The sequence below is a fragment of the Oncorhynchus kisutch genome, linkage group LG5 (assembly GCF_002021735.2).
Source record: "Oncorhynchus kisutch isolate 150728-3 linkage group LG5, Okis_V2, whole genome shotgun sequence".
Classification (NCBI taxonomy): Eukaryota; Metazoa; Chordata; class Actinopteri; order Salmoniformes; family Salmonidae; genus Oncorhynchus; species Oncorhynchus kisutch.
This window is the reverse complement of record NC_034178.2, coordinates 3,009,991-3,033,203: the sequence shown is the minus strand read 5'-3', so window position 1 is coordinate 3,033,203 and position 23,213 is coordinate 3,009,991. Positions and strand designations below refer to the sequence as shown.

Sequence of the window (23,213 nt, the reverse complement as noted above, 5' to 3'; positions counted from 1 at the left end):
TGTACTGTTATTAAACCATCCCTAGCTTCCAGAGCTTCAGAGAGACAGACGGGCTGGGAAAACATTGAAATTCCAATCAGGTGTGCTTGTCAGTCACCACCACAAGAAAAGAGACACTCGCTCACCTGTGTGGGCCTTTGTTCCCAGTTACCATGGAAACGATGGAGCAGAGAAGATGGGAGGAGAAGAGGAGGAGGGTGGGGCAGTGGTTTGATGTGATGTCTAGGTGTGATTGATCGTGTTTGTGGTTGGCAACGTCTTTCCATTTTCCTTTGCTCTTTTTATGGTTCTCATTATGGTTCACTGCACTTTTCCCCTGTGTCTTTCAACTCTGTCCAATTAGCACATTCAGGCTGTGTCTCAATAGTCTAAAGTTGCTTCCTCTACTTGTCTTCTCTCCTCTCTTTCATCTGCTCTGATGTGAAAGAATTGGACAGGTGTCCACCATGTTGCTCTTACTTATCTTGTGATTTCAGATCATTTAGGATTTAAAGGCCCAATGCAGACATTTTTTTATTTTTTATCTCAACATCAAATAATTTCTGGGTAAAAATTAAGTACCTTACTGTGAGTAAAAAAATAAAAAAAAATACATTTTTTTTAAATTTTGTAATTTAAAAAAAATTGCTTCGTAGGCAAAGAGCGATTTTCTCAAGCAAAAATGTTGCTATGAATGTTTGGGAGGGGTTTGAGTGGGGAGGGGAAAACTGAAAACTAGCTGTTATTGGCAGAGACGTTAGGAACCCTCTTTCTAATTGGTCTATTAATTAATTCATCGCCTGGTGATCTCACCAAAATATACATTTTTAAACAGCTCTTTCACTAAAAGGACATTATCATAATTTTCATAATTTCACAGTATTATTCCAACCTCATAGTGTGGAAATATACATAAAACACAGGAAATCACACGTTTGATCTCACTGAGCCTTTAAGGTGAGGTGACAAGGGGAGGAAGCCATTTTAGACAATTGAGATGGACCTGCATACTGAACAATGTTATAAAACACAGGCTGTTAGAGAGAGAGAAGAGGAGGCAGTGGAGATTAACGGAGAGAAAGAAAGAGGGGAAGGAAAGAAAGAAAGGAGGACGTAGGAGGAGAGAAGAGAGAGATAAATTACCAAGGGAGGAGGATGTTTCCTGGGGGGAAACACACAAACACACACACAGTCTTGTATAACTAACCTTGTGGGGACACACAATTCAGTCCCATTCAAAATCCTATTTTACCTAACCCCTAAACCTAACACTAACCTTAACCCCAAAACGTAACCCTAGCTCCTAACCATAACCCTAAAACGAACCCTAGCTCCTAACCCTAAACATAATTCTAACCCTAACACTAATTCTAACCTTAACTCTAAACCCCATAGAAAGAGCATTTGACCTTGTGGGGACCAACAAAATGTCCCTAGTTAGTCAAATTTGTCTTTGTTTACTATCCTTCTGGGGACTTCTGGTCCCAACAAGTATAGTTAAACATGTTCAAACACACACACACACACACACACACACACACACACACACACACACACACACACACGCACACGCACACGCACACGCACACACACACACACACTCACACACACACACACACACACACAGTTTGCTACGGCAGGAAAATAATCCTGCAGCAACAGGAAATGTGAGGTATTATGTGGATTATAATTAATGGACATTTTTGTAGGGGTTGATACATTTTCCGCAAGGGAAAATCAAGTCTGACATTTCAAAGTGGAAATTACAAACATCAGAAGCCTTATTAAACCTTGAATATACTAGACGTTTTAAATGTCCTGCACTGCAAGAAACTTCTGCTGCAACAGGGTGATCAAATGAAGATCCTACATCTGTACACACACACATGCTGGACCTTAATACGTATTTTATCATATTAGAAACTGACTTTTCATGCTGTGCTCTATACAGCTGAGGTTAGACCAGGGGTTAGAAGGGTGCTGAGGTCAGACCAGGGGTTAGAAGGGTGCAGAGGTCAGACCAGGGGTTAGAAGGGTGCAGAGGTCAGACCAGAGGTTAGACCAGGGGTTAGAAGGGTGCTGAGGTCAGACCAGGGGTTAGAAGGGTGCTGAGGTCAGACCAGGGGTTAGAAGGGTGCTGAGGTCAGACCAGGGGTTAGAAGGGTGCAGAGGTTAGACCAGGGGTTAGAAGGGTGCAGAGGTCAGACCAGGGGTTAGAAGGGTGCAGAGTGATCCATTATTGATCCCACATGACCACCTGGTCCCAGTGAGAATAGAGCTTATTGTTTTCTCTGTCATGCAGGGAGTGTGTGTCAGTGTGTGCGTATGGTGTGTAGGTGTGTGCTGTGGTGTGTATGTGTGTGTTGAGTGTGTGTGTGTGTGTCATGTATTGTGTGTATGTGTGGTAAGTGTGTGTATGTCGTGTGGCAAATGTGTATGTGTGGGTTTGTGTGCGTTTGTGCCTCCAACACTGTTCATTATCACACTGCTAATTACCCAGGGGAATTGTGGGTAAACAAGTAAGTTAAAGAAAGGAAAGAGGGCGAGAGGAAGAGGACTGGAGAATGGCAGAATACAGGACAGAATTAACACTGTGTGAAGGACTAGTGAAACTTAGAGACCTCTTTAGATGGGGTGTTAAAGTCTTAAAAGAGCAATTGTCATTTTTGGCTAAATTAATTTTTGTATAAGTTATCTTTTCGAAAGTATTTTGGCCGTTGTGGTTTAAGCCAAAAAAGTGATATGAAAAATGGCAGAATCATGGTGTTCACTTCTACAGTTGTCTGTCTCTTCAGATGCCATAAACTGTTAACATGGATAGGTATAGAGTAGCATCCTTGCTGTTGTGTGTCCTGTCTGGTTGTCCTTTAGTGAGGATGACACCATGCTCTTCCTTTCAACTCCGCAAACCTTTCATCTAGTCATCCTGTCCTGTTTCTGCCTCTGGATCCAACACACACGTGCACACACACACACCACAAGGTCTATGTCAGAAAACAGATGCTGTGGTATAGAAAGGAAAAGTGAGAGAGAGAGGGAGAGAAGAGGAAGAGAATAGAGAGAGAGAGCGAGAGGAGAGGGAGAGAAGAGGACGAAAAGAGAGAGAGAGTGAGAGAAGAGGGAGAGCGAGAGCGAGAGCAAGAGAGAAGACGAAGAGGTAGTGAGAGAGAGAGAGATAGAAGAGAGGGAGAGAAGGGGAAGAGAAGAGAGAGAGCAAGAGTAGAGGAAGAAAGAGAGAGAGAGAAAAGACGAAGAGGGAGCGAGAGAGAGAGAGAGAAGAGAGGGAGAGAAGAGGAAGAGAAGAGAGAGAAGAGAGGAAGAGAGAGAGAGAGTGAGAGGAGAGAGAGAGAGAAGGAAGAAGAGAAGAGAGAGACAACAAAAGAGAGATATATACACAGCCATACAAAGGTTTAATGTATTTTTCCACCAAATAAACAAATAACTGTAATTATCCTCATGCCAATATATGAGCTACAGTATGTGACTTTGTGTCTTTGTCCCTCAAAGCCGCAACTATACCCCGGCCCCGAATTATAATCAAATCACCCAGGAATATTACGAAAATTAGGAAAGACCACTGCTGGCAAGCATCCACTTAAACAGCAACGGGGAGAAATGGTGGGAAAGAGCACAGTTGAGAGTTTCAGCATGTGTGAGTGTGTGTGTGCGTATGTATGTGTTGCCCTATGTATTCATGTGTTTAATATGTCATGGAACATGTCAGCTCATAGGCATCAGCAGACTCTGGGCAGGAATTAGTGGTTGTCTCCTTGTTTATCTCTACTGAACAAAAATATAAATGCAACATGTAAAATGTTGGTCCCATGTTTCATGAGCTTAAATAAAAGATCCCAGAAATGTTAGTTACGCACAAAAAAGTGTATTTCTCTCAAATTCTGTACACAAATTTGTTTCCATCCCTGTTAGTGAGCATTTCTCCTTTGCCAAGATATTCCATCCACCTGACAGGTGTGGCTAATCAAGAAGCTGATTAAACAGCATGATCATTACACAGGTGCACCTTGTACTGGTGACAATAAAAGGGCACTCTAAAATGTGCAGTTGTGTCACCCAACACAATGCCACAGATGGTTTTGAGGAAGCATGCAATTGGCATGCTGACTGCAGGAATGTCCACAAGAGCTGTTGCCAGATAATTGAATGTTAATTTCTCTACCATAAGCCGCCTCCAATGTCATTTTAAAGAATTTGGCAGTAAGTCCAACCGGCTTCACAACTGCAGACCACATGTAACCATGCCTGCCCAGGACCTCCACATCCGGCTTCTTCACCTGCGGGATCGTTCAAGATCAGCCACCTGGACAGCTGATGAAACTGATGAGTATTTTTGTCTTGTTGTAAAGCCCTTTTGTGGGGAAAAGGTGGCACATACAGCACCTATCTTACTTACGTTTTCCTCCATAGTATTAACATGTAGAGGATATGATAGTTCTCCCTCCATAGTATTAACATGTAGAGGATATGATAGTTCTCCCTCCATAGTATTAACATGTAGAGGATATGATAGTTCTCCCTCCATAGTATTAACATGTGGAGGATATGATAGTTCTCCCTCCATAGTATTAACATGTAGAGGATATGATAGTTCTCCCTCCATAGTATTAACATGTACAGGATATGATAGTTCTCCCTCCATAGTATTAACATGTACAGGATATGATAGTTCTCCCTCCATAGTATTAACATGTACAGGATATGATAGTTCTCCCTCCATAGTATTAACATGTACAGGATATGATAGTTCTCCCTCCATAGTATTAACATGTAGAGGATATGATAGTTCTCCCTCCATAGTATTAACATGTGGAGGATATGATAGTTCTCCCTCCATAGTATTAACATGTACAGGATATGATAGTTCTCCCTCCATAGTATTAACATGTAGAGGATATGATAGTTCTCCCTCCATAGTATTAACATGTACAGGATATGATAGTTCTCCCTCCATAGTATTAACATGTTGTCACGACTTCCACCGAAGTCGTTTCCTCTCCTTGTTCGGGCAGTGTTCGGGCGGTCGGCGTCACCGGTCTTCTAGCCATCGTCGATCCACTTTTCATTTTCCATTTGTTTTGTCTTGTTTTCCTACACACCTGGTTTCCATTTCCCTCATTTATTGTTGTGTATTTAACCCTCTGTTCCCCCCATGTCTTTGTGTGGAATTGTTTGTTGTAGGTGCTTATGTACATGTTTACTGGTGCGCGTCGGGTTTGTGTACCCATATTCTGTAGTATTTTTATGCCGTTGGGTTTTGGATCAAACTGCTCCGGCTACTACCTAGTTCTGCTCTCCTGCGTCTGACTTCCCTGCCACCAGTTACGTACCCCTTTACACATGTCAGGATATGATAGTTCTCCCTCCATAGAAAACTCTAAGACCTGATGGTGAGGGCTACAGTATATACTGTATACTGTTTTGTTACTATAAAGGTGTAAACCAACATACAGGTTTCCGTATAACTGTGTGTGTGTGTTGTCTGTGTGTCTGCATGAGTGTGTGCTCGAGTACTCAGATGTGTATGCGTGTAACTGTGTGTGTGTGTGTGTGTGTGTGTGTGCTCGAGTACTCAGATGTGTATGCGTGTAACTGTGTGTGTGTGTGTGCTCGAGTACTCAGATGTGTATGTGTGTAACTGTGTGTGTGTGCTCGAGTACTCAGATGTGTATCCGTGTAACTGTGTGTGTGTGTGTGTGTGTGTGTGTGTGTGTGTGTGTGTGCTCGATTACTCAGATGTGTGTGTTGTTCACACTCTTCAACACACACTCAGGGCTGGTTTCCTCTTGCCCGGCATCGTTGGTAATTAACACATACCAGATCATTTCACACTAGGCCATCTGTTGACTGCAGAGACAGAGACCGAGAGAGATGGGTGGATCGAGACGAGTCTCTCTCTGCAACCAGAGAGCCGTCTCGTACTATAGATCATCTTGATGCTTCATCATCAGGAGGAGTAACACTACAACACTCTATTCTTGATCTTACTGTTAAGGGTCGGCCATCTTGTGTCTTTGTGATTCATCAAAGCAGCACCTCTATAAACCATCAAAGCAGCACCTCTATAAACCATCAAAGCAGCACCTCTATAAACCATCAAAGCAGCACCTCTATAAACCATCAAAGCAGCACCTCTATAAACCATCAAAGCAGCACCTCTATAAACCATCAAAGCAGCGCCTCTATAAACCATCAAAGCAGCACCTCTATAAACCATCAAAGCAGCGCCTCTATAAACCATCAAAGCAGCGCCTCTATAAACCATTAATCAAAGCAGCGCCTCTATAAACCATCAAAGCAGCGCCTCTATAAACCATCAAAGCAGCGCCTCTATAAACCATTAATCAAAGCATCGCCTCTATAAACCGTACTAGAGCAACATATCTGTTGTTATTATTATAAAAAATATTTATTTGGTAAAAAAATAGACAATATCTGTTAAATCCCTAACAGGACTGCTTTTTTTTCATAGTCAGTGGTGTGTGTGTGTGTGTGTGCGCGGGGGTGCATGTGGACAGGACTTCCCGCATCAATAATTAAAAAGCAGCCCTCCTCCCTCTGTCTCTAACTGAACAGAGAAACAGAACATAACATCTCTCCTCCAAAAAAGGACAAAACAAGCGGCCGGCTGCTCTCCTCTCTGCAGCATCATATCACTGTCCCTCGCTCCGACACAGTGAGGAAAAATAGTGATATTTGACTGCTCTGGTGTGTCAGGGTCGGGAATAATTCATATCCCTCCCTCCCTCCCTCCCTCCCTCCCTCCCTCCCTCCCTCCCTCCCTCCCTCCCTCCCTCCCTCCCTCCCTCCCTCCCTCCCTCCCTCCCTCCCTCCCTCCCTCCCTCCCTCCCTCCCTCCCTCCCTCCCTCCCTCCCTCCCTCCCTCCCTCCCTCCCTCCCCATGTCTCACTCCCTCCCTCTCCATGTCCCTCCCTCCCTCCCACTCTCTCTCACCATCTTTCTCACCACTTCACTTTCTCTCAAGGAAGCCCTCAAGTTTCCTTGGAGACAAGGAGAGAGAGGAGGGTTTGGGTGCAAACGGATGTGGATTTCTCTCTATTTCAATCTCTCTCTCTCTCTTTCTCTCTCTGCTGGTCTTCTCCATACAAAGCTCCTTGTTAGAACACTACCTGTCGAAGCAGAAGCAGCTGATGTAATTCCATTATTATGTGAAGAATAAAGAGGATGAGTGATGGTGAATTCACAATGAGAAACACGAAGGGAACTGCTCTTCTGATATATCTGGTGTCATATAGTGACATGTCCATTGATTCATCACCAACCCCATAAAGACTAGAGAACTATTCAAGATAAGAATCTTACTGAGGAGTCATATAATGTTGCAGCCTAAAGAGAAGATTACCTCTTGTGCCCTACCTCGGGTAATGACCAGAGGAGGCTGGTGGGAGGCGCTACAGGAGGACGGGCTCACTGTAACGGCTGGAATGGAATCAATGGAACGGAGTCAAATGTGTAGTTTCCATGTGTTTGATACCGTTCCATAGATTCCATTCCAGCCACTACGATGAGCCTGTCCTCCTATAGCGCCTCCCACCAGCCTCCTCTGGTCATGACAATGTTTAGTATTCATGACGCATGTTCCCCTTCATACGAACCCGGGGTGAACCAATGGTCAGACAGACAGCACTGTACACAAAAAATGAGCCAAGGGAGTTTTTTTGAGGGAGAATAAAGACGACTTTTGAGTAGTTAGACATGTTAATAAGAAGGGGCTAGAAACGTCTTATATGGTGAGCTACCGAGTGGCCAGGACGGATAAGCCCCGTACTATTGTGGAGGACTTAATTCTTCCTGCTGCCGCGGATATTGCTGGGGGAAAGGCCCAAAAAAACTAGAGACAATGCCTTCATCAAACAACACTGTTTCACGATACATCAGTGACATGGTAGGAGGTGTTTTGAAACAATTACTGCTTCACAAACAAGCCAGTGAATTCTATGCATTACAGCTGGATGAGTCAACAGACGTGGCGGGCCTGGCACAGCTCCTGGTATATGTCCGTTACGTTTATGGGGGGTCAATTAAGGACGACATCCTCTTCTGGAAACCCAACACTGCAGAGTTATGTGCATCCTTTCAAGCACACCCTTCTCATTAACCTGTGGTGAGTTATTCACACCCTTCTCATTAACCTGTGGTGAGTTATTCACACCCTTCTCATTAACCTGTGGTGAGTTATTAACACCCTTCTCATTAACCTGTGGTGAGTTATTCACACCCTTCTCATTAACCTGTGGTGAGTTATTCACCATCATTAACCTGTGGTGAGTTATTCACCATCATTAACCTGTGGTGAGTTATTCACACCCTTCTCATTAACCTGTGGTGAGTTATTCACCATCATTAACCTGTGGTGAGTTATTCACACCCTTCTCATTAACCTGTGGTGAGTTATTAACACCCTTCTCATTAACCTGTGGTGAGTTATTAACACCCTTCTCATTAACCTGTGGTGAGTTATTAACACCCTTCTCATTAACCTGTGGTGAGTTATTCACACCCTTCTCATTAACCTGTGGTGAGTTATTCACACCCTTCTCATTAACCTGTGGTGAGTTATTCACACCCTTCTCATTAACCTGTGGTGAGTTATTCACACCCTTCTCATTAACCTGTGGTGAGTTATTAACACCCTTCTAATTAACCTGTGGTGAGTTATTAACACCCTTCTCATTAACCTGTGGTGAGTTATTCACACCCTTCTCATTAACCTGTGGTGAGTTATTAACACCCTTCTCATTAACCTGTGGTGAGTTATTAACACCCTTCTCATTAACCTGTGGTGAGTTATTCACACCCTTCTCATTAACCTGTGGTGAGTTATTAACACCCTTCTCATTAACCTGTGGTGAGTTATTCACACCCTTCTCATTAACCTGTGGTGAGTTATTCACACCCTTCTCATTAACCTGTGGTGAGTTATTCACACCCTTCTCATTAACCTGTGGTGAGTTATTCACACCCTTCTCATTAACCTGTGGTGAGTTATTCACACCCTTCTCATTAACCTGTGGTGAGTTATTAACACCCTTCTCATTAACCTGTGGTGAGTTATTAACACCCTTCTCATTAACCTGTGGTGAGTTATTAACACCCTTCTCATTAACCTGTGGTGAGTTATTCACACCCTTCTCATTAACCTGTGGTGAGTTATTAACACCCTTTCTCATTAACCTGTGGTGAGTTATTAACACCCTTCTCATTAACCTGTGGTGAGTTATTAACACCCTTCTCATTAACCTGTGGTGAGTTATTAACACCCTTCTCATTAACCTGTGGTGAGTTATTAACACCCTTCTCATTAACCTGTGGTGAGTTATTAACACCCTTCTCATTAACCTGTGGTGAGTTATTAACACCCTTCTCATTAACCTGTGGCGAGTTATTAACACCCTTCTCATTAACCTGTGGTGAGTTATTAACACCCTTCTCATTAACCTGTGGTGAGTTATTAACACTTTTTGATGAACAAATAAAGTTTTATATGTAAGATGACTAAATAAAAGGCAAAATGATTGATTATTATTATATTATTATGTGTGCTCTGGTCCTATAAGAGCTCTTTGTCACTTCCCATGAGCCGGGTTGTGACAAAAACAATCATTCTTATGTTTAATAAATGTATCGTATAGTGTGTGTGTAGCAGGCTTCCAATGATGGCAAAAACATTTGATAGTGCACTGACCCTGGTGCTAGAGGGGGTACAGCTGACCCTGGTGCTAGAGGGGGTACAGCTGACCCTGGTGCTAGAGGGGGTACAGCTGACCCTGGTGCTATAGGGGGTACAGCTGACCCTGGTGCTAGAGGGGGTACAGCTGACCCTGGTGCTAGAGGGGATACAGATGACCCTGGTGCTAGAGGGGGTACAGCTGACCGTGGTGCTATAGGGGGTACAGCTGACCCTGGTGCTAGAGGGGGTACAGCTGACCCTGGTGCTAGAGGGGGTACAGCTGACCCTGGTGCTAGAGGGGGTACAGCTGACCCTGGTGCTATAGGGGGTACAGCTGACCCTGGTGCTAGAGGGGGTACAGCTGACCCTGGTGCTAGAGGGGGTACAGCTGACCCTGGTGCTAGAGGGGGTACAGCTGACCCTGGTGCTAGAGGGGGTACAGCTGACCCTGGTGCTATAGGGGGTACAGCTGACCCTGGTGCTAGAGGGGGTACAGCTGACCCTGGTGCTAGAGGGGGTACAGCCGATCCTGGTGCTAGAGGGGGTACAGCTGACCCAGGTGCTAGAGGGGGTACAGCTGACCCTGGTGCTAGAGGGGGTACAGCTGACCCTGGTGCTAGAGGGGGTACAGCCGATCCTGGTGCTAGAGGGGGTACAGCTGACCCAGGTGCTAGAGGGGGTACAGCTGACCCTGGTGCTAGAGGGGGTACAGCTGACCCTGGTGCTAGAGGGGGTACAGCTAGCCCTGGTGCTAAAGGGGGTACAGCTGACCCTGGTGCTATAGGGGGTACAGCTGACCCTGGTGCTATAGGGGGTACAGCTGACCCTGGTGCTAGAGGGGGTACAGATGACCCTGGTGCTATAGGGGGTACAGCTGACCCTGGTGCTAGAGGGGGTACAGATGACCCTGGTGCTAGAGGGAGTACTCAGCTGGATGTTCAATGTTTGATGGGGTACGGGACTATAAAAAGTTTGGGAACCACTGTATTAGACAAATCCTCACTATAGCCTCTGGGGAAACGTACACGTATTCCTCCTGAAGGATTCCAGAATCTTGTTGAACCCAGTGTGTCTACAGGACAGCTGGGCTGTATATTAGTACGGTGACTGAGTGGTATAAAGGTTGATTTACACAGGCAGCCCAATTCCAAACTTTTTTTCACTAATTGGTCTTTCAACCTGTCCGGGCTTTGGCCAATAATTGGGCAAAAGATGGGATTTGGTCTGCCTGTGTAAACTCAGCCTTAGATAGTTAGATCAATCTGTTTTAGGTGAAATAATTACACACATACACTTATAGAAGAAAACTGAGTATTGTCATAGTAGTCAACAGAAAATCAGCTCAACCAAGATGGCCGCCCGCCTGGCACACGTCATCATCAGCACTGGTCTGTACTCACTGATGAGTAGAGGTGTCCCTCCCCGTTCATGGCGATGTACAGACCCATCTTGACTGACTGGATGGCCACCACTCGAAGGCCCACTGGGATGAGGTTGAACAAAGCTGAGAGACAAATCAGCACAGTAAAGCAGATTGACAATCTTACCGATAGAATACACATTATTGTGTGTGTGTGTGTGTGTGTGTGTGTGTGTGTGTGCGTGTGTGTGTACGTAGCGTACGTATGCATCTATATAAGATTCAGATAATCAGTCAACCATGTGACACAGTTCCACACACACACACACATGACTAGAATGGAACGATACAGTATATACATGAAAGCTACCAGAACACTTAATCCCATGAATGGATCACGAGACGTGTATGAGACTTGACACATGCGTGTAGTAGCCGTGTGAGAAATGACATTATTCACAGAGCTGTGTTCATCTGGATTTCGGTGTGTCAGTTCTCATTTGTCCATGTCTAACATGTACCGCATGAGATCTGTGATTGGATGACTTCTGATAAAATGTCTGTCACTGGGTTGACGGAGGTTGCCACTCAGCCACTCAATCTACCCCCCTCTGTGTGTGCATGAGTGTTCGGACTCACAGGAGTTAGTGCCGTCATCTTTGGTCCCGTCCAGACATCCATCTGGGTTCATCTGCAAGTAGTATCCCTGTCTGCAGTACAACCTGGTCACTATGCCCTTAAGCTGTGGATCTAGAGGGAGAGAGGAGAGAGGAGAGAGGAGAGAAAGGAGAGAAAGGAGAGAGGCGAGAGAAAGGAGAGAGGAGATAGGAGAGAGAGAGGAGAGAGAAAGGAGAAAGGAGAGAGGAGAGAGAAAGGATAGAGGAGAGAGAAAGGATAGAGGAGAGAGAAAGGATAGAGGAGAGAAAGGAGAGAAAGGAGAGAAAGGAGAGAGAAAGGAGAAAGGAGAGAGGAGAGAAAAAGGAGAGAAAGGAGAGAGAAAGGAGAGAGGAGAGAGAGAAGAACGAGAGAGAGAGAGAGAGAGAGAGAGAGAGAGAGAGAGAGAGAGAGAGAGAGAGAGAGAGAGATAGAAGAGAGAGAGTCTCATTATTAAAAGGTGGGCTGGCTTCAGAGTAAAAGTTCAAGACTACATTATTCTGAGGTTTCTTTTATCTCCGTGACAATATCAGTCTGTTCTCACAAAGAAAGAGCGAGCAGACAGACCGGAGCTCAGGAGAAAAAGCTCTTAATCTCAGAAATGTCTGAGAATGTCAGCATGTGTGTGCAACCCAGTCCACACCCACACAGGCCCAAGACTTCATTATGTTCTCCCCCAACTCCCTGTCACAAAACAGCCAGAGAAAGAAACATGTCAAACAGAGAAACAGAGAGAGAAACAGAGATAGAAACAGAGAGAGAGAAACAGAGAGAGAAACAGAGATAGAAACAGAGAGAGAGAAACAGAGAGAGAAACAGAGAGAGAGAAACAGAGAGAGAAACAGAGAGAGAGAAACAGAGAGAGAAACAGAGAGAGAAACAGAGAGAGAGAAACAGAGAGAGAGAAACAGAGAGAGAGAAACAGAGAGAGAGAAACAGAGACAGAAACAGAGAGAGAGCGTAAGAGAAGGATTTTAGAACAGTGTTCTAGGGCTGAGGAGAAAGAGAAAGAGAAACAGAGAGAGAAACAGAGACAGAAACAGAGAGAGAGAGCGTAAGAGAAGGATTTTGGAACAGTGTTCTAGGGCTGAGGAGAAAGAGAAAGAGAAACAGAGAGAGAGCGTAAGAGAAGGATTTTAGAACAGTGTTCTAGGGCTGAGGAGAAAGAGAAAGAAGGAACAGAAGGAGAAGCCATGGATAAACAGTGGTGAAATAGCTGGACCCAACACACACATACGGTGCATTCAGAAACTATTCAGACCCGTTGACTTTTCCCACGTTTTGTTACGTTACAGCCTTATTCTAAAATGGATTCAATAGTTTTCCACCCTCATCAATCCACACACAATACCCCATAATGACGAAGCAAAAAGAGGATTCTAGACATTTTTGTAAATGTATAAATAAAAAATAAAAAACGGACATATCACATTTACATAACTATTCAGATCCTTTTCATCAGTACTTTGTTGAAGCACCTTTAGCAGTGATTACAACCTCAAGTCTTCTTGAGTATGACGCTACAAGCTTGACACACCTGTATTTGTGGAGTTTCTCCCATTCTCTGCAGATCCTATCAAGCTCTGTCAGGTTGGTTGGGGGAGTGTTGCTGCACAGCTATTTTCAAGTCTCTCCAGAGATGTTCGATCTGGTTCAAGTCCAGGCTTTAGCTGGGCCACTCAAGGACATTCACAGAGTTGTTCTGAAGCCACTCTTGCATTGTCTTGGCTGTGTGCTTAGGGTCGTTATCATACTGGAAGGTGAACCTTGCTCCGTTCATCTTTCCCTCAATCCTGGCTAGTCTCTCAGTCCCTGCCGCTGAAAAACATCCCCCCAGCCTGATGCTGCCACCACCATGCTTCACCGAATGGATGGTGCCAGGTTTCCTCCAGACGTGATGCTTTTGGCATTCAGGCCAAAGAGTTCAATCTTGGTTTCAATCAGACCAGAGAATCTTGTTTCTCATGGTCTGAGTCTTTAGGTGCCTTTTGGCAAACTCCAAGTGGGCTGTCATGTACCTTTTACTGAGGAGTGGCATCTGTCTGGCCACTCTACCATAAAGGCCTGATTGGTGGAGTGCTGCAGAGATGGTTGTCCTTCTGGAAGGTTCTACCATCTCCACAGAGGAAATCTGGAGCTTTGTCAGAGTGACCATGGGTTCTTGGTCACCTCCCAGACAAAGGCCCTTCTCCCCCGATTGCTCGATTTAGCCGGGTGACCAGCTCTAGGAAGAGTCTTGGTGGTTTCAAACTTCTTCCATTTAATAATGATGGAGGCCACTGTGTTCTTGGGGACCTTCAATGCTGCAGACCTTTTTTGGTGCCCTTCCCCATATCTGGGCCTCAACACAATCCTGTCTCGAAGCTCTATGGACAATTCCTTTGACCTCATGGCTTGGTTTTTGCTCTGACATGCACTGTCAACTGTGGGACCTTATATAGAGATGCGTGTACCTTTCCAAATCATGTCCTATCGATTGAATTTACCACAGGTGGACTCCAATCAAGTTGTAGAAACATCAAGGATGATCAATGGAAACAGGATGCACCTGAGCTCAATTTCGAGTCTCATAGCAAAGGGTCTGAATACTTATGAATACTTATGTAAATAAGGAATTTATAAGGTAAATATATGTTTTATTTTGAATACATTTGCAAACATTTCTTAAAACCAGTTTTCACTTTGTCATTATGGGGTATTGAGTGTAGATTGATGAGGAAAAAAATGTTTTTCATCGATTTTAGAATAAGGCTGTAACATAACAAAATGTGGAAAATGTCAAGGGGTCTGAATACATTCTGAATGCACCGTACACCGACCGCACCATCCTGCCTCACACACACACACACACACACACACACACACACACACACACACACACACACACACACACACACACACACACACACACACACACACACACACACACACACACACACACACACACACACACAGCACCCTCCTGTGTCTCTGTAGTAATGAAGGATTCCCCTTCTGTTGACATTAATATTAACTGATGCTCTGCACATGTAGACCACACCCAATGCACTCTCTCTCTCACACTCTCGTTCTCCCTCTACACACACACACACACAAACACACTCACACTCACACTCGACACACACTTTCTGTCACACAAACAGACCACACCCTCTTCTGAGTCTCTACAGCAATGTGGAGATCCCCTCTGAAGGTGTTGTTGGTTGTGGTGATGTGTGTGTGCCAGAGGAAAAAAAGGTATGCTCCAATGAACATGATAGATTAGAACTGCAGACGAGACTGACCCAGTTTAGAAGAGCGAGAGAGGGAAATAGAGGAAGAGAGAGCGAAAGAAAGGGATTTTCCAGTTTTCACACCAGGGACAGAGGTGGGATGGGAGGAATGATTACCAACCCTCTATACTAGTAGTCTGTCTGTTCAGCTCAACGTTCAACCACCTGAGAATACATTTTAGAAGACCTTAGACAACGTCTGGTCATTTTAATTTGGGGGAGAAAAAGCACTTCTAACCGTCTATTACTATTCAGTCTTTACTAAATAGAGTAGAGATGAGGAGATAGAGGTGGAGTCACTGAGATGAGAACAGAGTAGAGATGAGGAGATAGATGTGGAGTCACTGAGATGAGAACAGAGAAGAGATGAGGAGATAGAGGTGGAGTCACTGAGATGAGAACAGAGTAGAGATGAGGAGATAGAGGTGGAGTCACTGAGATGAGAACAGAGTAGAGATGAGGAGATAGAGGTGGAGTCACTGAGATGAGAACAGAGTAGAGATGAGGAGATAGAGGTGGAGTCACTGAGATGAGAACAGAGTAGAGGTGGAGTCACTGAGATGAGAACAGAGTAGAGATGAGGAGATAGAGGTGGAGTCACTGAGATGAGAACAGAGTAGAGATGAGGAGATAGAGGTGGAGTCACTGAGATGAGAACAGAGTAGATAGAGGTGGAGTCACTGAGATGAGAACAGAGTAGATATGAGGAGATAGAGGTGGAGTCACTGAGATGAGAACAGAGTAGAGATGAGGAGATAGAGGTGGAGTCACTGAGATGAGAACAGAGTAGAGATGAGTAGATAGGGGTGGAGTCACTGAGATGAGAACAGAGTAGAAATGAGTAGATAGGGGTGGAGTCACTGAGATGAGAACAGAGTAGAGATGAGGAGATAGAGGTGGAGTCACTGAGATGAGAACAGAGTAGAGATGAGGAGATAGATGTGGAGTCACTGAGATGAGAACAGAGTAGAGATGAGGAGATAGAGGTGGAGTCACTGAGATGAGAACAGAGTAGAGATGAGGAGATAGATGTGGAGTCACTGAGATGAGAACAGAGTAGAGATGAGGAGATAGAGGTGGAGTCACTGAGATGAGAACAGAGTAGAGATGAGGAGATAGAGGTGGAGTCACTGAGATGAGAACAGAGTAGAGATGAGTAGATAGAGGTGGAGGAGATGAGAGTAGTGTAGATTATGCTCTAGAAGGACTTCAACAGTACAGATTCACTTAGAGAGACCCATTTAAACACTGTTTAATCAAGTGTGTCAGGGCTTCCTCTAATACCTTAATGAGTCTCTCGCTCTCTCTCTGTGTGTGTGTGTGTGTGTGTGTGTGTGTGTGTGTGTGTGTGTGTGTGTGTGTGTGTGTGTGTGTGTGTGTGTGTGTGTGTGTGTGTGTGTGTGTGTGTGTGTGTGTGTGTGTGTGTGTCCTTATGGAAATCCTGTTCCGTATGAGTGTTAAACGAAGGAGTGTTATCAGACCATTGACTTCCACTCAGAGACAGAGAGGGTATCAGGAAGACACATCTGTACCTTAACTAGACTCTCCTAAAGACCCTCCTTTATGGATGGTTCATCCTGGGTCTGGTTTCCCTGAGCCTCTGTAGAGTTACATAGTTCAAAGCTGCACAGTCAAACATGACATGGAATGTGGGGAAAAACAAAGCCCTTTTCCTAAAGTGTGTCTCTTTTTCAATGGAATCACATGGTCAAGACGACCCAAAACATATACAAAATTCCCAAGCTTCCATAAATCTGACTAACGGAATTGTATTTCTTAACTTTGGGAATTCTGTCTGCTTCAACAGGCAGGGTCTCTTTCCTTCCTCACTGACCTGCTGTGTGTTACTGAGGAGAAATTCCCATTTTCCCAGATTCCCATATCCTGTCTGTTACTAGGGAAACTGGTCCAGGATTCCCTCTTTGTCTGGGTTGCCATGGATACAGTCTCCTGATCCCAATGTCCCTGTCTGCTTATCCAGAGGAAGGTATTTCCCCGTCTTTGTCTGCGTTGTTCCAACACCGCTAATCTCTGGTTATCCTCCCCATGAGGATCCATATCATTTTAATCAAAATGATATTGACCTATTGAATAGAACATGTATTGAATAATGCCTGTCGCCATAAATCAAAATGTCAATATCATACGATTCTGTATTGCACGAGAGCAATCATTACAGTTATTGTCATCATTGGTAGGCTACTCTAAATCAGGAATATATGGACTCTACATGGGCTCTCAGGTCAACTACAGATGGTGGATGTTCCTGTAACATACATGTACTAGGGATTCTATGACCAATGATTTATTTCTGCTATGTGTGACTACTTGAAAGAAGGTGTAAGAAGGAAGAACACATTTTCTACTACATCAAGAAGCAGAAGAGGAGAGAGTGGCTTTTCACAGTATTTGAACATTACCTATGAGACAGGGAGAGAGAGAGACAATGAAAGATGGAAAGAGGGAAGGGAGGCATAGACAGAGAGGAGGAGAGTCTATGTTTGCCCTTCAGAAAACCTTTTATGTGTGTTGCCAGGATTCAGACCCAGTCACGCAGTCAGAGTGGCAAGAGGAGAGGAGAAAAGAGAGGCAAGAGGAGAGGAGAAAAGAGAGGCGAGAGGAGAGGAGAAAAGAGAGGCAAGAGGGAGGGAAGAATAGTGGAAGGAGAGAGGAGAGAAGGGAGATGAGTGGTGAGAGTGGAGGAAACAAGTTGTAAGGGAGGAAGGAGGAGAGAGGGAAAGAGAGAGAAGAAGGGAGAGTGGACTGTCTAAACATCACCATCACACTCTGAGTGATAAGGGATTATACCTCCCCTCCAACACACACACACACACACACAGCCCTGTAAACTCTCTCAGATATCAGATAGGGATACCACAGAAGTTTTCATCTTTACATTCTGAGAATTCTTATATCCCAACACGTCAGCTGAGAGTGTATCAGAATGACTCCAGCCTTCTAGAACAGCTCTTGTTCATTTAGATGGTTGAGAATGTTCAGAAAGCAGATGGGGGAGACTAGAGATTTGGAAAAGAGATTCAGATAGAGGGATATACTGTATCATAAACAGAGACCCTGGAGAGAAAATGGTAGATGAAGGACGGAGAGAGGGGGAAGAGAGGGGGGAGGGGCAGAAGGAGGGGGAAGAGAGGGGGCAGTAGTTCCTTCTGGAACCAAACCAGACATGACCTTTTCTCTGTCTTACTGAAAAATGAATCGGGAACAAAAGACATGTTCAACAGATCAAAGCACCATTCCTTCTATCCCACCTTCCATCCTTCTCTACTCTTCTCTTCCCCTCTTCCTTCACTGCCTCTCCTCCCCTTTTCATCCTTCTCTTCCTCCGTCCATCTCCTCTTTCTTTCTTTCTCTGCCCTCCCCTCTTTCATTATTCTCCTTTTCTCCCACTCTTCCCCTCTCTTCTTCCTTCAATCCCTCTCATTCTTTCCCCTTTCCTCCTCCTCCCCAACTCCCCTTGCTCTCCTCTTCCTCTCCTTCTCCTCCTCTCTCTCTCCCTTCACACCTCTCCTTGCTCTCCTCCTCCTCCTTTCTCTCTCCCTTCACACCTCTCCTCCTCCTCTCATTCCTCTTACCCCCTGCTCACTCCGAGGTTAAGAAACCCTGAATTCATATTTCATTTTTGACAGGATGCTTGAGGCAATTCCCCTCAACTACACACACACACACACACACACACACACACACACACACACACACACACACACACACACACACACACACACACACACACACACACACACACAGCATGTGTCTCAGACTGTACTGTGTTCTACATGCATGCACCCCATCTATAAGGCCACAGGTTGCACTGAATGTCATTGGCTTTGACAAAATGGCTGTCACTTGACTGAGGTTGCTGCGCTCACAGTCAGTCACCCGCTCTCTCTCTGCTGAGACCAGTCATGCCAGTTACCCCCTGCCATACAGAGCTTGTTATGATGTCATGTTCGTATATTGGTGGTGTCAGCTATACTGTATGTATGAATCAAGATATGTCATATTCAATAGACTACATTTCAAAACCTGTCTGTTCTTTGACTCAACCTGATTCAAGTTCTGTAATGAATACCTATAAAATAGCCAACTGTTTGGTGAGATATTTAATACGGCAACATGATTCATCTATCCACCCATCAAACGTTTTTTAATCTGTATGTAACACCTAACTGTAACATCGATTTTGTCCGACTCAAACCCTTCACTCAGAAAGGCAATCAGCAGTAAACCAATCAATGAAAGATTAGGCTAGAAATCGTTATTTTCCCACCTTAGTCTCAACTCCTAGGCTAATTAAAATGCGTAATTTGAAGCCTTGTCGAGAGGACGAGAGAGTCAATGTTATCACAATAACTATATTTGTAAGGAATGAAACAGCAATGTGGTCAAACTTACCGGCCACACTGCTTAGGCTACTTTCGTTAACTACCTGTTTTTATTAATGCATGTAGGGGTAAACTATTGAACCGTTGGAGCTAACGTAAGGATGCTCTCTCCCTCGCGCATAATGACAACCGTAACTTGTCCATGCGTCTCCCGCGCTTTCCGCTCAGCCCACACCTTGTCTCCGTAGCCTTCTCTTCTTCAAGCCGAAGATTCTCACTTTGGAGAAGATGTCGACCAAATTCCCGTTACAAAGTCCTTTATTCTTGTTGGGGCTTCGCCTCCGTCGGTGTGGCGTCGGCCGGTGGACTTGTTGTTCCCGTGCCTGTCTCTTCTGTCGTATCAAACCGCTGGCAATAGCTGCCATGTCTCAACCGAAACAACCCGGGGGAAAAGGAAACAGAGCCCGTTCCCCGTTTCCCGTTGGGCACGGAGCGCAGACGGAACAACAAGCGATTATGTTCGGTCTGCAGCTACAGCCCCATAGTTGTGTCTATAAAATGTATCTTCTTTATCCGTCAGAAAAACATTTCGACACTAAGCAATCAAGTCCAAATACCACATTTCGGTGAGGATACAGAACATTGCGTTGTCATTTTATCATGGCCATTCAACAACTAACAACCTGTCACCGTTGTTGTCAAATGATTTCGAATTTGACTGCGTGAATCCTTGTAGAGAAGAAGGTTTTCCAAATTGACAACATTTCCGATATCCGTACTTGGTCATATTTTATCATTCAATATCTGTGACGTTTGATGTCACATAGTCCAAAAACACGAAAATAATTGTCGAAATGTTTCGTTCTTCTCCTCGCCCAAAAATGTTTAGACTACCTCCCGTCTTCTACCGGTGATCGACAAAAAACAAGCCTATCGAAAATTTGAACACGCGAATTTGAAGCCACGCGCTAAAGGAGTCTGTCAGACACTCTCAAAAACATACGGAGTGATTTTAACGTAATTATCTAGTGAAGGACGCAAGCCCCAGACGCTCCCCGGGTGGGGCTTGCTCCTTGGAAGAGAGGTGTGTGATGCTTGCCTCGCGCGCACAGATTCACCAAGTCCGTATGCAAATCCGCCAGTCTCTTCTCCAAAAATAGAAACGAATAACGGAGGATCACACAATGACCAAATCGGGAGGATTGGAATCAAAAAACGAAATAATAATAACAATGCTCTTGTCTTTAAAAAAAGGCCCGGAGGAACTTCTATGCATCAGGTAAAATGGTGACGCAATTTTATTTCACGCTTCAGAAACTTCATCCAGCACGTCGGGACTGTTTTTCCTCCGTGAGAAGTGAAAGGGGACAGGACACGACTCCTGTTGGCTCATGATTGCTTTCAGATATGAATAAGGGGTGAAAAAAGGTAGGCTACATCAAAAGCTCTCCTTCAACTCATCAATCAAAGGAAACGGGAACAGCCAGACCATTCAGATGAAAACAAGAGTCTGTGCGTCAGACCAAAGACCCCTCGTTCTGGAGAAACCGTTCGGAAAGAAATACCTTATAAATGACCACAAGCGAGTGAACGCCCTCCGCATAAACGTAACCATTAGCACTAGACACCGCCTGAAACTTTAGTATACTGTATACTGTCTTACTCCAACTCCAACTGTTGCTAATACATTGTATACACCGTCCGGACACTGATTGATATATCGTGTTGTGTATTTCGTAAGAAGTAGACACCGAGCCGTGTTAATCTTGATCAGATGAAAGATAGAGACCCAGCACATTGTCAAGTGGAGAACGTTCCCAAAATGTTTAATTAGCTATTCAATGTTCTTTAGTATAGGCCTAGAAATATCACGTGCACGTGTAAAGAGATCCCAGTCAGCGCCACTCCTGTATTCCTGCATTGAGTCATGTCCAAAAACACGGGACAGTATGGAGTGTTTTCACCCTTATATCACCCAACACAATCATTGAGACACAATCCATAAAAGACGGCATTAAAACTTCAATCAAAATGGCAAAATAGTCCGTGTCATGGCATCTATAATTCAATTAAACGGATCGATGGGCTGTAAAATCGAGGGAAAGTGGATCCTTTTGGTCAGTTGAATTCATTAACATGGGAGCGCAGATCTTCTGACCAGCGCAAGCCACGTCTGATTTCAGCACCATGGGCAGCGACCGCGGCCTACAGTTCCACCAATCGCATGCTGTCTGCGGCTGCGCTGTGAGTAAACGTGACCCTTGAGTTGAGGAGTAGCCTATACATTATCCACGTGAAAATATCTCAAGACTAACTGGCATTTTCCTCATAATGTTAACCAAACTGCAAGCTAGCCTATTTTTAACCAGGTCATAAACAATTTAAACGTAGAAAGCAGTGAGTCATCGTCTTCCCGGGTAGAAGAGTGTCCTTCACCTGCTGCCTGGAAAAGGGACAAGTCTGGAAAGGTCCCCATTGAAGCAGAGATGCGTGATCTCAATGGGGCTTCATCCTGGATTAATTCAAGTTTTAATTGACTAAATAATTGAAACCCAAACTTGAGAATACCTCCTTCATGGGGAGGTTATCCACTGTGGTAGGTTGTTTCAATGTGCTTTCCAAGGAGCCATCCATAGTTGGTCTCTCTCTCCCAGTAATGAAATAGTCTGGTCAAAACCATTAATTCAAGACAAACAGTTTGGCATATTTTCAATCATGTTTAGCTTAGTGGGGCATTTTCTTGAATCTGTATCGGCTTTGGTGGTATAATTAAAGTTTTAAAAATGCATGAACCAGCGTCGATTCACAGGAGAGATACAGTAGCCAGCCGGAGTGCTCTGAACTGTACACCCGCACCGTTTTCAGTTTAATAATGAAAGGCCTACCGAGCTCAGGTCAGTGGCTGCCTCTGCGGGTAGATCCGGTGGATTTCCTGCGGTCACGTTGTGTTTCCGAACACAGACTCACTGAAGAATGATAATTCGATGTGATTCTCCGTGACAGTTACAAGGCATTGACATTAATATTACACCGAAAGAGAATTTACTTTTCAAAATTCAGAAGGCATAGCCTTTTCAAATCTGATGACGTTCAAAAAGGCTAAATACCTCCAGGAGAGCTCCAGCTTCAGCCGACAGCAAAGGATTGGTTGTCGAAAAATAAAGTAAAACTGGGATTTGACCGCTTGAGGGCGCCAGAGTGTTCAGAAAAAGAAGGCGCTTGTAATAAGCAGTCCAAGAGTTGACTCTTACCGCTAATCATCCTCTGCTGCAACACAGTAAGGTGCAGGTTGCATGGAATCTATCTCATTGAATCCTCTCCAGTTACTCTGTAGGCCTATAGAGTTATGGTACCACAGCCTACTTACCAACAGGTATTTTCACACTACAGTACTTACTGGCCATATGGTCAGACCTGGTGTATGGCATCCCATAACGTGGTGTAATATGAATGAATACCAACCCGCACACTGCCTGTCCCAAATGCTCTATCGCCACATGTTCATAACGCTACACATGTGGTTACTGATTTAGTGCACACACACACACACACACACACACACACACACACACACACACACACACACACACACACACACACACACACACACACACACCACACACACACACCACACACACACACACAACACACACACACACACACACACACACACACACACACACACACACACGAGGCTGCATGCACACACATTTCACAGTGGGGAATGGAAATAAAACATCTTGTTGTCTTTGTGCTGATGTTTTTATCCAGGTCAACTGCTGTTGAGGATCATTAATAAATCAAAGCTTCCTGACTACATTTACATAAAAAATCATCCTTTCTTCTCATCTCAATGTTAAAAAAGCTTTCAAAAGGAAACCCTCTTCACCCCTTCCTCCC

General features: G+C 44.6%; 1 protein-coding gene across 3 annotated transcripts in view; it reads right to left on the bottom strand.

Moving 5' to 3' along the window:
• The window catches only part of LOC109890512 (fibroblast growth factor 14), a 75,705-nt gene that overhangs the window by 3,798 nt on the left and 48,694 nt on the right, over window positions 1–23,213 (bottom strand). For 2 of the 3 annotated variants that reach the window (XM_031824069.1, XM_031824071.1), the window contains exons 2-3: window positions 11,684–11,794; window positions 11,085–11,188 (exon numbers count right to left, since the gene is read on the bottom strand). In XM_031824069.1, the coding sequence (XP_031679929.1) occupies window positions 11,085–11,188; window positions 11,684–11,794 (215 nt within the window). Of the gene's footprint in view, window positions 1–11,084; window positions 11,189–11,683; window positions 11,795–19,548; window positions 20,704–23,213 lie in introns of those variants that run through there. The other variant, XM_031824070.1, reaches the window with a different exon arrangement.